A 12,945-nucleotide genomic window follows, 5' to 3' on the forward strand; every position below is an offset into this window, starting at 1 on the left:
TTTTACCTGCTTAAGAGGAGACTGAAGGGAGGAACCCCACAAAACAAACAACAACTGAAAGAGGCTGCAGTGAAAGCCTGGGAAAGCATCAAAAAGGAAGAATGCAAAAGTTTGGTGACGTCAATGGGTCACAGACTTGCTGCAGTTATTGAAAGCAAAGGATTTGCAACTAAATATTAAGTCTTATTCACTTAAATATGTTTTAAGTATATCTGTTCCAATACTTTTGCTCACATGACAAATGGGTGGATTCAAACAAAATGTGATATTTTCTTAGTTGTGCATCAGATCCTGATGTAAATACCTGGAAATAAAAGCTGAAACGTTGATCTCTGGTCTCACGTTCATTATTTGATGTCAAGCCCAAATGTTTTCAGTCTACAGCAAAAATAAAGGAATTCGCCTCACTGTTCCAATACTTTTGGAGGGCACTGTAGGTGCAGAGGTCCTGGGGGGAATTGAACCTGCTTGTTGTGGGGCACACATGAAGGATCTGTTTGATGCTGTAGCTATTGATGGCTTTAATGGACAAGTTCATTTGAGAAAACTGGAAAATGCTATTTGAAGAAAGGAGGTTGAAAAACTGGCTAAGCAATAGTGAGTAGTACAATATCTAAGACGCTAATCTGTTAGTTTGATCCATTAATGAGAATGGAAAGGTATAAGATGAGCTATGACAGTCATATTAATGTGTGATGTGTCATTCAAGTTGTGTATGTATGCCTTCATTATTCAGACTTAAATATTCTCTGTTCAAATCGTTCACAGACCCAGTGTCAAATGAGCCATTACAAGGCAGTTTCCCCTCACACAGCAGTGAGTATTGCTCTTATAAGAATACGGGGGGCATGCTGTATAAAGAATGCTATTTCAATGTTGATACCCTGCAGCAATTCTCACCATAATTGGGGATCGCCACCCCAGGACTGTTGAATTGACACCAGGCATGTGCTGCCACCTGTTGGGTTAATGATGCCTTTAACAAGCACACAGCATTGACGTGAGTTTTGCAGGTGCTCTAAAAGTGTGCGTACTTGTCAGTACACAGGCTTCACAAATACAGCAAGACTACAACAGAGAAAAGAGGACACTTTTTAAAATGTATTCCCATTATAAAGAGTAAAAACACTGACATAATTTAGTATTTCAATACCTGGAATGGTAGCAGTGATTATTTAAAATCAGAATTAAAAGCATGGTTGCATTTGTTTGAATAAATGTAACTTTACAATGATTGCTGATGTAGTAGCTAGAGTTGGCACATTAATGATCATGTTACAGCAGCACCTGAACCTTGCCTAAGCAGATATGCAAAGAAATGTCCAATACTCGCTTAAAACATCTTTGATTTCATCAACATAAAAAAAATGGATTCCCACCATCAAGCAACATTGACAATTGAGTGGAAATCTGGAAAACGTTTTTTTTTTTTTTTTTTTACGGCAGCAGGCTGTGGTTCTAGTGCCTTTCTCCTGTTTCTTCTTCGGTGGTGCTGGTCTTGCGCCTGTCGATGCCCTTGTGTTCCAGGATGTGTTTGTAGGGGCAGACCGGTCTCCTGCTGCAGCCCATGTTCCTCCAGAAGAAGCACTCCTTGGAACTGTGTCACCAGAGGGATGAAGTCCCCGTTATTCTCTAGACTTTCATGTTACTCACACCAAAACCCTTCTGAGGTGGGTAGATATGGCAACAGGAGGTGGTACAATCTGGGGCACCAACACAACTAATTGGTATATTTGTTGTTTTGTTTGAGTGCTGCTTGACATTCTCCTTTTTGTATACACATTTATATCATGCACAGTTAAAGTGGATATTTACATGAAATTATTGCTTGCTCATTGTACTGGGACCCTGGTAGCACTATGGTTAAGTGTGTACCATGTAAGCTGAGGCTGTACTACAGGGGTTTGAATCCTACCTGAGCCATTGACCTACATGTCCTCGCCTCACTTTCTTTGTCCATATTCACTGGTCTGTCTCAAATGAAGCAGAATTGATCTACTTTCAAATGCATCTTTAAAAATGTATGTTCAGGGTTTTCTGGGACAGTGTGCTCAGGTTTTTTCTATTTAAGTCCAGTTTCAGATTTGTCATGTTAGTTACATAATTCTTGAAAATCTGAAAATGTAATTTTGGTTTTGTGCCATCTGTCCCCTTTTAGCTGGCTATGTAGGTTGCAACATGACTGGCCTTACCTTTAAACCGCAAATCTCTGAAGTATACTTTCTGATCTATGCAATATGCATTTAATGTTAAATCAAATGTTTTGGCCAGAAACTCTAATGTCAGTGAGTTTGTCTTTTAGGAATGTGAAAATGCAGGTACACCCTATAACTATTGTCTTTCTCCAAATATTTGAACATTATGGGCACTTAATATGAATTGAATCAACAGGTTGGAAGGCAATAATAATTCAACTGCCCTGGCTACAAGCACACTTAATTTCAGAAATTGTACCCTCGCTACATTAAATTTGTCTGACAGACTTTTCTAATAGAATACAAAAAGGTGAACATGACAATTAGCTCCACAGAGTAACAGCACAACTAGCTCCACTGAGAGTAACAGCACAACTAGCTCCACTGAGAGTAACAGCACAACTAGCTTCACTGAGAGTAACAGCACAACAAGCTCCACTGAGAGTAACAGCACAACTAGCTCCACTGAGAGTAACAGCACAACTAGCTCCACTGAGAGTAACAGCACAACTAGCTTCACTGAGAGTAACAGTAGTGTGCTTGTCCGGTGGTTCCTCACCTGCTCTGGCAGTTTTCTGGCAGGTCCACAGCCTGCCGAGCCGCCTTGGACATGCCCATGTGTGTGGGGATTCTGTCTGGGTAGCGAACAGTCACCCTGGTGCCATGGAGTTCATGGCCCTGTTGATAGAAAGGGCATTTCGGTGTATTCATTCAGCGTACACTTTTATCCAAAGCCATGGACAAGTAGCACATTTAGTAAGTGCACAGTTGTAAAATGATTATAGTGGTTAGTGGAATGGAATTGTCTGCATTTTACAAAACAACATCTCAACCACAATGACATGGTGCCCTTAGTGCAAATGATTCATTTAGGTAGAGTTTGTAGAGGTGTAAACTTGAACAATAAATGTTAAGGTGGAGGCGTTTCCACTGGCTCACTAGGAAAGGGCGTATACAAGAAAGGCTATGACCTAACACAGCAGCATCAGAATCAGAATGGGTTCAAATCCGGCTCAGGGCATTTCATACAGATCTCTCTCTCTTTCTCTCCCTGCCTGTCTACAACTATCCTTTCAAGAAATAAAGCCAAAAATGGCAGGGAAAAAGTTTATGGATTACAGTGCAAGGCAGCTGAGAACATTCCAGGAGCCCCCTAACAGTGCTCGTTTACACGGGACTCAGTTCTGGAACTATGCTCTCAACTGAATGCCTTTTCTCCTCATTTCCCATACGACGTTGACAGAAGACACTCACATGTAACTTTTGGACGGCAACATCACAGTGGCTCTTGCTGGTGAAATTGACAAAGGCACATCGTCTGCTACGCAGCTGCTTTACACTGTGAACATCTCCAGCACTGCAAGAGAAGACAAGTCGCCAGCTTCAAAACTGCAGAGTCCATGACGCATATCACAACGCTGTACTAATATAACTCCATTTGGATACATTGAGAAATGGTACATCGCTTGACTATGCCAGTGAGCTACGGAATGTGATTAGGTGGAAGTCACTCACATGCTGAATAAGTATTTCAAGATGGATTCTGTAACCGTTTGGCCCAGGTTCCCAACCCAAACAGGAAATAGTTCGCTGTCCAAACATTTAAGAAAGGCGTTAATAAAATGGTAGTTGAGGTGTCATCTTTTCTCACATCTGCAGGTTCACATACTGTTCACATAACTACATGAACACCAAGAATCACAGTCACTTACAGTTGTGCTTGAGGCATTTCCTGCCTGGGTTTGACTGCACTATTTAGCTGTTGGGTCTGTGCTTTGGTTGGGGGCTGGATCTGGGGATTGGTTGGGGTTGGGGCCTGGAACCATGATGGGGGAGAGGCAGCAGTATTCGGGTAGACCCCATTAGTAATAAACGAGGCACCTGGGATAAGCACACGGAGCATTTGGTTATTTACCATCAAGTACATATTTCAAAACCTCAAGTAACAAGTGAAACGTTTTAGATTTGACCAATACACGCTGCACTATGCGAGTCCCTATAGGCATATTAAAGCCTATAGTAGTGATTCAAAGTAGAATCGTTTTAATACCTTCCGCTTACATGACAAGTATGTGTCATTACAGGGGCATTGTTTTTTGAGAAATAATATTACAGGTGCATCAAGTTTCCTTGGCAGGCCTACCAGAAATGTTTGACAGCGCCTCAAGAGCTTTCTTCACTGTGCCATGAATAATTAAGGCATTTGAGCTCTGCTCTCGAGAGTAGCCAAACTCCTGCAATATTAAAAAGGTAGTGTTCAGGTTAGAGGCAAAAGAGAGAAACATACCCAGATTATACAGTTTAGAAGACATTTCCGTACTGTTAACTCAAATTAAACCAATTCCTCAAAATAGCAGTCAAAGTAGAAGTCCCGTTCTAACACACAGGAGACCCATGAGAGTAGGTACTACTTCTGACCATTAGCTGTATTATCTGAACCCTCATGAGCTCCTGGGCAGCATCTACACAGGAGCTGTCTAACTGTAGGACCTCCTTAAAGGCCTGGGCAGCCTCATCATATCTCTGGAGGGGGAAACAAGCAAAGGGTTAGAGAGAGACACACAATATCCTCATTGTCTTGTGGGTATCCGGGCATAGAAGAAAAACTTCCTGGTTCATTATGAGGGTGCAACATTGTGTAAGTTAGATCAATGCCAGGCCTTGGTATGCATCAGAAGGATAGGTGCCCGTTTACTAGGTAAACATTTTCTTAAGACTAGAGGTACGGCTGGGCGATAACAAATTCTACCAAGTCTGGTAATACGACAAACCTTTTTTACCACCTAAAGCAAAATCACTCGTTGGAACATGCAGAAAGTGTGAGTTTGCGCCAAAGTATTGATAAAAAGCAAGTTTTTAAAAAGCTTAAGTTACTTGACCCCAGGTACGTGCTCCCTGGCCGCAAACATTTCTCTCACACCGCGTTGCCTAAACTTTATGCCGAGTGTAGGGAAAAAGTTGAGGAAGAGACTTATTTTGCTACTACTACGGATCTGTGGTCTATCGTCTTAATTATCGTTATCGAAATGGAAATATAAATATCTATCGTGATAATTTTTTAACCCATATCGCCCAGCCCTACCTAGAGGGAACATCTGAGCCACGATACACAAATCACACTGGCAAACTACGGGCCCCGGTGACTGATAACGATACCTGCAGACCGGCCAAAGCTCTTCCCTTCCTGTAAAGGCCCTTGACCCAGCCAGGACACAAGTTGAGGGACAACTCAGCATCAGTCACCGCCCTCTCATACTCCTGCATCTTCTCGAAGCAGAAGGAACGGTTGCCAAACAACCTGGAAGAGAGTGTAGAGTTGATCTCAAAATCTGGCATGCGTAGAAGTTCATAACCGGTGTCTAGATTCAAATGTCACCGTCAGAGCGCTTCTTACCTATATTCTTTGGGGTTATACTTAATTGCATCAGTAAAATACTTCACAGCCACATCAAAACGGCCATTGCTTGCAAACTTGTTTCCCATTACTGTAAAAAAAGACATTTGTTTCAACATGTGGTTTTGTGACTTTTCATTAATAATCAATCATTCATAAAATGTTTTAATCTCTTCTGATTTACCGGCAAGCTCTGTACTAATTTTCTGTAAATCTTCAGACTTTGGAAAAGGCAAATTCTGTAAGATAAAGAAAATTCACACATTTTAACCACTAACAATAATGGTCTACCATGTCTTCGTTTTAAATGATTATGTTAACTTCTGTACCTGTTTTACTTCATTCTTTTCTTCATTTGGCTTTGTTTTCGGTTGGCTGACCGGAGCTGGAATCTTCTTCTCCGTCTTATTCTCTGGCTTAGGCTTGAGTTCAAATTTACGCTTGGCTATGTCAACAGCTTTGGATATAAAACAGCTGGTGAGGTCCAGCTCTTGCTGCAGAAACCATAGAGAAGACCAGTCCATTTAATGAGTACTTTGTTCTACCCTAGCATTACTCTGACACTAACCACAACTGAAATCTATCAATACAACTGTTGACGCACATATTATTTTTTACCTCGCATTGCCCAGACAAGCTCTTTTTAACATCTTCCTCATCCTCACTGGAATCCTCTTCCCTGCTGCTGCCACTGTTGTCAGAATTACTGGATGCAGCTGGTTGACTGGATACAGCTGGTTGACTGGATGCAGCTGGTTGACTGGATGCAGCTGGTTGACTGGATGCAGCTGGTTGACTGGATGCAGCTGGTTGACTGGATGCAGCTGGTCGACTGGATGCAGCTGGTTGACTGGATGCAGCTGGTTGACTGGATGCAGCTGGTTGACTGGATGCAGCTGGTTTACTAGATTCAGCTGGTTTACTAGATGCAGCTGTTTTTTCTTGTGCTTCTATAACAGTGGCCCCTTTAGATTTCTTAAGTACACCTTTACTCTCCGCCACCTTACACTGCGTGTTATCATTATTATCCTGTCAAAATATATTTTTTATTCAAACAATGCTCCAAGGTTGCAGGAAAAGGACATTGGCAGGAAGAGACAGATGACTAACCTCTAACAAATGCTCTGTGTTAAGTTTTAGTTTATCCGATTTCTCTAGACGTCGCCTCTCCCTTTGTCTCTGTTGGGCAGACATTTTTTATTGTACTTTTCCCACTTGCTTAAATAATTTGCTTCTAATCAACCGGCAAACCTCGTGATTTTGAAAGTGAAACTCACCAATTTTCTAAGCCGCTTTTTCTCAGATCTCTCCTTGCTCTTCTCCTCTTCTTCTAATAGTTTAAAATGCTACAGAAAGCACAACAAATGTTTAGTCAGGTCAGCATACACAATTGGCTTTTCTTTCATTATTTGTATTTGTATTAAAACACTCACAGTTTCAGCTGAATATGTGGTGGTGGAGAGCACTGTGGTTTCGGGTTTCTTTTGCCGCCTAACTGGAGGCCTGGTCGACAGTTTTTTGGCCAAGAACTCTTTGGAAACTCCACAGTACAAACTCGTAGGGACATCATCGTTTGGTCTGCCATCATCATAATCATAACCCCCCTGCAGGTAACAGATATTGTTGTGCTCATCTAAACCTGCAAATCAGAATAGATTTCACTCAGTGATATGTAATGGTCTGCACTCTTAACACTATCCTGCAACTATTGATGCACCTCAATGTATATTTAGTTATTGTAAGGCAGATTTGCTGTGTACATGTGCAGCCCGAGTATCTGTAAGGTCAAGAGGTCCTACAGCGAGGCCTCTCTCTGAGCAGAATATAGCACACAGCCCAGACAGTTAGGAGACTGTGAGGCAAATCATGTACAAACTGGGACTTGAATGTAATTAACGACCACTTCAGCTGCTGAATGCTCTAGTGTATCAGTGCACTGACCATTAAAGACCCGTTAAGGAAGTAATTCTGTGCATTCTATATCTGTACTGTCCAATTCATGTATTTAAGCATGGCTGAGAGACAGAGTTTTCACTCATGCCATCATCAGCCGCCTGTTGCTGCCTCTACTGTCTCGTTTTTTAGACAATGACAAATAAAGTACTTGGAACTTTATGAGGTTATAAGCAGGTTATAAGCAGATTCTTTGTGACAGGAAAAAAACAATATGAATAGCAAATAAAGGGGGAGCTAGCGCCCCCACACATAAAGTAAAAGGCTATACTGATACTAGTAACATTATTTACTTATTATTATACAGTGGGTTGAAAAGATATTCAGCACCTAATGAGACAATGAAGAAAAATCATCTTGTGTTGCCCAACAACAAAATTCAGAACTTATCGGCAGTGTTAATAATGGGGATGAGTATAGCAGTTTGACTGCAGTTTAGAAGGTAGTATCTTCAAACCCTCCCTATACATGGCTTTCTATGAAACTGTCCACTAAAATGACTCAAATATTACATCACTGCAGACAGTCATCATGACACGTTTGTGTGCATCATTCATGTTCAAGCACTGCTTCTTACCAAGAAGTCCAATTTTTACATCTCGCCCATTAGATTCTGCATGTGCAATTTCCAAGACTGTTTCCTGTCATGAGAAAAACAGGTCATTCAATTACCTGTATTTTCATAACACAATGAGCAGGCACGTGCACAATGGAAAAAAACGCTGTGGGGAAGGGAGTGGAGGGGCATATAGGAACAGGCATAGTAACACACACACACACACACACAAAGAACAATATGTGCAAACTTTGTACATACCAAACTTTTATTGTGTATCAGTTTGTAGCTTATGATACAGCTGTGCAAATGGCATTGTAAACATATGGCAGAAGTGCAAAAAATGGGGAGCCGCAAGACTGCGACGCACGTCCTACTCGTCACCATCTCTGTACTACACGCTTGACGCTTGGAACTCTCCGTTGTGATTACATTGAGAGCAGAACATTTTGTCCTCCCTACCTGTAGTCGTGATACTCAGGTGTTCACTACGAGTCAAACATGTTTAATTGTAACTTGTTTAACTACATGCTCTTATGTTTCTTCCCATTGGCACTTATTTGCTTTCCACAATGTATGCTTCATGTTTTGGCTACCCACAATGTTTTGGGGCCATCTCGTTTATGATCATTGACCTATGCACTGTCTTAAAGCTCTCTCTTGGAAGTCGCTTTAGATAAAAGCGTCTGCTAAATGAATAAATGTTATGTAACTATACATCCGCTCGACATATGCCCGAATTTGTTACGACTTGAGAAATACAACATTTAATTTCCTTAAATAACCTTGACAATCATGAACTGATACACCTGCTACCATAAACATAATAAACATAATGTCTATGCCTGCTACAACATCAAACGATTCGATAGAAGCTAGCTAGACTACAAACGACATTTCCGCGTTCGTCGCCGTCGATCAACAATATTTATTTGGCCTAGGGTTTCCATGAACTTCTAATACAATTACGTTGCAGTAATGCTTGACTAAACCAAACAAAAAACGAATTTAGTACTTACGACCATGCGGAGGTCAGCGTCATCTAGAAGGAAAAATAGACATTGCAAACATGTAGAAATAAACTTCAGATTAAGCCATGTACAATCAAACACACTAGAGCTGGCCTACCACATTAGCAAAATACTGAAGAAATGGTCAATACAAGCATTTTAGTGCATCCAAACGTTAACAACTGTCAACCCACCAATACTTAAATAAGTCAGCTAGCATTTCCTCAATCTAAGTTTGTTAGGCTTTGCTTGTAGCAAACCTGCCTATTTTTTGCTCAGCAACTTTGTACCAAACAAAATGAATACATTCTCTTACCTGGTTCCACTTGTCTAAATCTAGCCATATTTAACGACGGCTATATCTTTACGATATATAATACGACTGAATTTAAAGTAATTAAGTAAAATAAATCATATTGTTTAATGTTACGGGCTTCCACTTCACAGCGTCGATGTTGGACTTCGAACCCTAACTCTATGCTTCGAACTTACCAAACACATGCGCCAACTCTTCTTTAATGGAATCGACTTTAGGAAATGCATTTGCTGCCACCTATCAACGTGGAGTGGCAAGTACATGACAGAATGTAGACGACTCTGCAGAATATAGGCTACTGACCACATTTTTTATTTAACCTGCAGAGTTGAAAGATATATTTTATATATTATAACATATATAATTGTATATATATATATTAAATTACCAAGTAAACAATAAACTACATCAAAAGACCTGAGAAATATAGCTAAATAAAATGTCCCATTCATATGCAGTTTCACTTTGCATTCATAAAACAATATTGATGATCGATGGTCCAAGTACGTGTACTTCTCACCAAACATGTCCCGGCCAAATTTGTACTGGCAATCTTCAGACTTGCCTTCAAATGGGAGATACAGGTGTGACAAGAGCAAACTATCCTTCGATGGCCTTGCCACACTACAGGCCCACTTGCCTCTCAACTGGAGGTGGGTTAGGAACAAACGTGGCCTTCACTGCAGGGAATTCTTCCAGCATCTATACCAATAGTGTTGAACAGCAGATCCCTGTTGAAATCCTGCTTCCCGACTTTACTCAGTGACCATCTTAGCAAGTCTAACAGCCAGTATGGAGTAAAGAAGCCTGCAGATCATTAGCCAGCTTCTGGTTCAGGTATGCAGAATTATTTTATTTGGTATCCCTCATGATAGGCCCCATAGTGCTATATTTAATGTTTGCTATCAATGGCATCAACATAATCTGAACATGCAGTTCCTTCAAGGAGGGCAATGGCCAAATCCAGCTCACACCCTGGCTTCCCAAGCAGAGGAAAGGTGAACAAAGTCTGGATCTATGGAGGATCCCCAAGGCCTCACCTCACATCCCATCACCGATGAGACCTCAGGAACGGGGAGAAGAACCACAGGTTTGCCCAGGCAACGTGGGTGACAAGAGAGAAACCTTCATGGTGGAATTGTTTCTGTTCGATGATAAGCTGTCGACTTTGCATGACGAACATAAAAGTATTGATACGCAGCAATTGATAATGACTGACCGATGTTACTTTTTGCAATACACTCACAAAAAGTCCTCTGAAAATGTCTTGTTTTATTATAATTTTTTCAAACAGTATCATGATTAACATTTTATATTCCAGTTACAGACAAACAAACCAACATCACTGCTCATCTTTGAGAATGTTTTTGATTCTATGATTTCTTAAAATGTCAACAACTGCGTATACACATTATACAACAGTCAAGCGTATTATCAGTCATTACCAATGCAAATAAACATTAGTAACATTACACAATATAAATATAATTCTTCACATTCATCACATAAGCATCGGTTTGGAAGACAGCATTTTAACCAATTTTAATGGTATAAAGTGTGATATTTATGCATATATTAATACTATTTTATTAATTTATTTGATAGATAAATATATAAAAGAAAATGGAACACCACCAAATAATTATAATGACGATACCACGCCTGGCTCCAGACTTACGTATGAAAATGCTTTTGTGCTGTAGTAGAAATTGTTCAGTGCTTATTATGTTATAACTGTAAATAAAAATAATCAAATGGGCTGAATTGATATAGTTAACAGTTAGTATCATACCAGTCCTGTGGTATAATTTTCACAGGATAAGAATTTCGTGCCTAGACTATGGACTTGTGTGTGTGTATATATATATATATATATATATATATATATACACACACATACACTTGTGTATGTACTTGTGTGTGTATATATATATATATATATATACAGTGCCCTCCAAAAGTATTGGAACAGTGAGGCGAATTCCTTTATTTTTGCTGTAGACTGAAAACATTTGGGCTTGACATCAAATAATGAACGTGAGACCAGAGATCAACGTTTCAGCTTTTATTTCCAGGTATTTACATCAGGATCTGATGCACAACTAAGAAAATATCACATTTTGTTTGAATCCACCCATTTGTCATGTGAGCAAAAGTATTGGAACAGATATACTTAAAACATATTTAAGTGAATAAGACTTAATATTTAGTTGCAAATCCTTTGCTTTCAATAACTGCAGCAAGTCTGTGACCCATTGACGTCACCAAACTTTTGCATTCTTCCTTTTTGATGCTTTCCCAGGCTTTCACTGCAGCCTCTTTCAGTTGTTGTTTGTTTTGTGGGGTTCCTCCCTTCAGTCTCCTCTTAAGCAGGTAAAATGCATGCTCTATAGGGTTTAAGTCTGGAGATTGACTTGGCCAGTCTAATACCTTCCATTTCTTGCCCCTGATGAACTCCTTTGTTGTTTTGGCAGTGTGTTTTGGGTCGTTATCTTGCTGCATGATGAAGGCTCTGCCAATCAGTTTGGTTGCATCTTTCCTTAAATTGGCAGACAAAATGTTTCTGTAGACTTCCGAGTTCATTTTGCTGCTGCCATCATGTGTTACATCCTCAATGAAGATTAATGAGCCCGTCCTAGAAGAAGCCATGCAAGCCCAAGCCATGACATTACCTCCACCGTGTTTCACAGATGAGCTTGTGTGTTTGGGATCATGAGCAGTTCCTTTCTTTCTCCAAACTTTAGCCTTTCCATCACTTTGGTAAAAGTTAATCTTTGTCTCATCAGTCCATAAAACTTTGTCCCAGAATTTTTGAGGTTCATCTCTGTACTTTTTGGCAAATTCCAGCCTGGCCTTCCTATTCTTCTTGCTAATGAGTGGTTTGCATCTTCTGGTGTAGCCCTTGTACTTTTGTTCATGAAGTCTTCTGCGAACAGTAGATAGTGATACCTTCACTCCTGCCATCTGGAGGTTGTTGCTGATCTCACTAACAGTTGTTTTAGGGTCTTTCTTTACAGCTCTCACAATGTTTCTGTCATCAACTGCTGATGTTTTCCTTGGTCTACCTGTTCGACGTCTGTTACTTAGTACACCAGTAGTTTTCTTCTTCTTCAGGACATTCCAAATGGTTGTACTGGCTATGGCCAATGTTTCTGCAATGGCTCTGATTGATTTTCCATCTTCTCTAAGACTCACAATTGCTTGTTTTTCACCCAAAGACAGCGCTCCGGTTTTCATGTTGTTTTCACCTCTGAATACAGTCTGCATAGACAAAACCTATCTTACCCAATCTGAACCTGAGTGTAGACATTCAGTGGTATTTATTGATTGAATAATGTATGTAATAGGACACACCTGGGCAACAAAACACACCTGTCAGTCATATGTTCCAATACTTTTGCTCACGTGACAAATGGGTGGGTTCGAACAAAAAGGTGATATTTTCTAATTTGTGCATCAGATCCTGATGTAAATACCTGGAAATAAAAGCTGAAACGTTGATCTCTGGTTTCACATTCATC

The 12,945-nt window shown here is 40.2% G+C and overlaps 1 protein-coding gene across 2 annotated transcripts; it reads right to left on the bottom strand.

Annotated features, from left to right (window-relative positions):
• Positions 1-1,081: 1,081 nt before the first annotated feature.
• LOC124487088 (uncharacterized RNA-binding protein C23E6.01c-like) lies at positions 1,082-9,610 on the bottom strand. Of its 2 annotated transcripts, XM_047049119.1 has the most exons (18): positions 9,425-9,610; positions 9,118-9,140; positions 8,120-8,183; positions 7,023-7,228; positions 6,867-6,935; positions 6,700-6,768; positions 6,208-6,618; positions 5,919-6,083; positions 5,774-5,828; positions 5,590-5,680; positions 5,352-5,493; positions 4,614-4,718; positions 4,339-4,429; positions 3,908-4,076; positions 3,711-3,785; positions 3,450-3,552; positions 2,755-2,873; positions 1,082-1,597 (listed from the first exon to the last, which is right to left on the bottom strand). In XM_047049119.1, exons 1-18 carry the CDS (start codon positions 9,450-9,452, stop codon positions 1,459-1,461), a joined length of 2,124 nt encoding a protein of 707 aa, XP_046905075.1. In that variant the 5' UTR covers positions 9,453-9,610; the 3' UTR covers positions 1,082-1,458. The 2 variants fall into 2 exon arrangements, with proteins under 2 accessions (XP_046905075.1, XP_046905076.1); XM_047049120.1 differs by lacking the exon at positions 4,614-4,718.
• Positions 9,611-12,945: the final 3,335 nt, after the last annotated feature.

The sequence above is a fragment of the Hypomesus transpacificus genome, chromosome 25 (assembly GCF_021917145.1).
Source record: "Hypomesus transpacificus isolate Combined female chromosome 25, fHypTra1, whole genome shotgun sequence".
NCBI lineage: Eukaryota > Metazoa > Chordata > Actinopteri > Osmeriformes > Osmeridae > Hypomesus > Hypomesus transpacificus.

Excerpts from the sequence above, each read along its gene's own strand:
- LOC124487088 (XM_047049119.1), bottom strand. The coding sequence starts at position 9,452 with ATGGCTAGATTTAGACAAGTGGAACCAG. Across the intron at positions 6,769-6,866 it reads AAAAGCGGCTTAGAAAATTG|AGACAAAGGGAGAGGCGACG; the intron begins GTGAGTTTCACT and ends TCTGCCCAACAG. Across the intron at positions 2,874-3,449 it reads TTGCCGTCCAAAAGTTACAT|GGCCATGAACTCCATGGCAC; the intron begins GTGAGTGTCTTC and ends TTCTATCAACAG.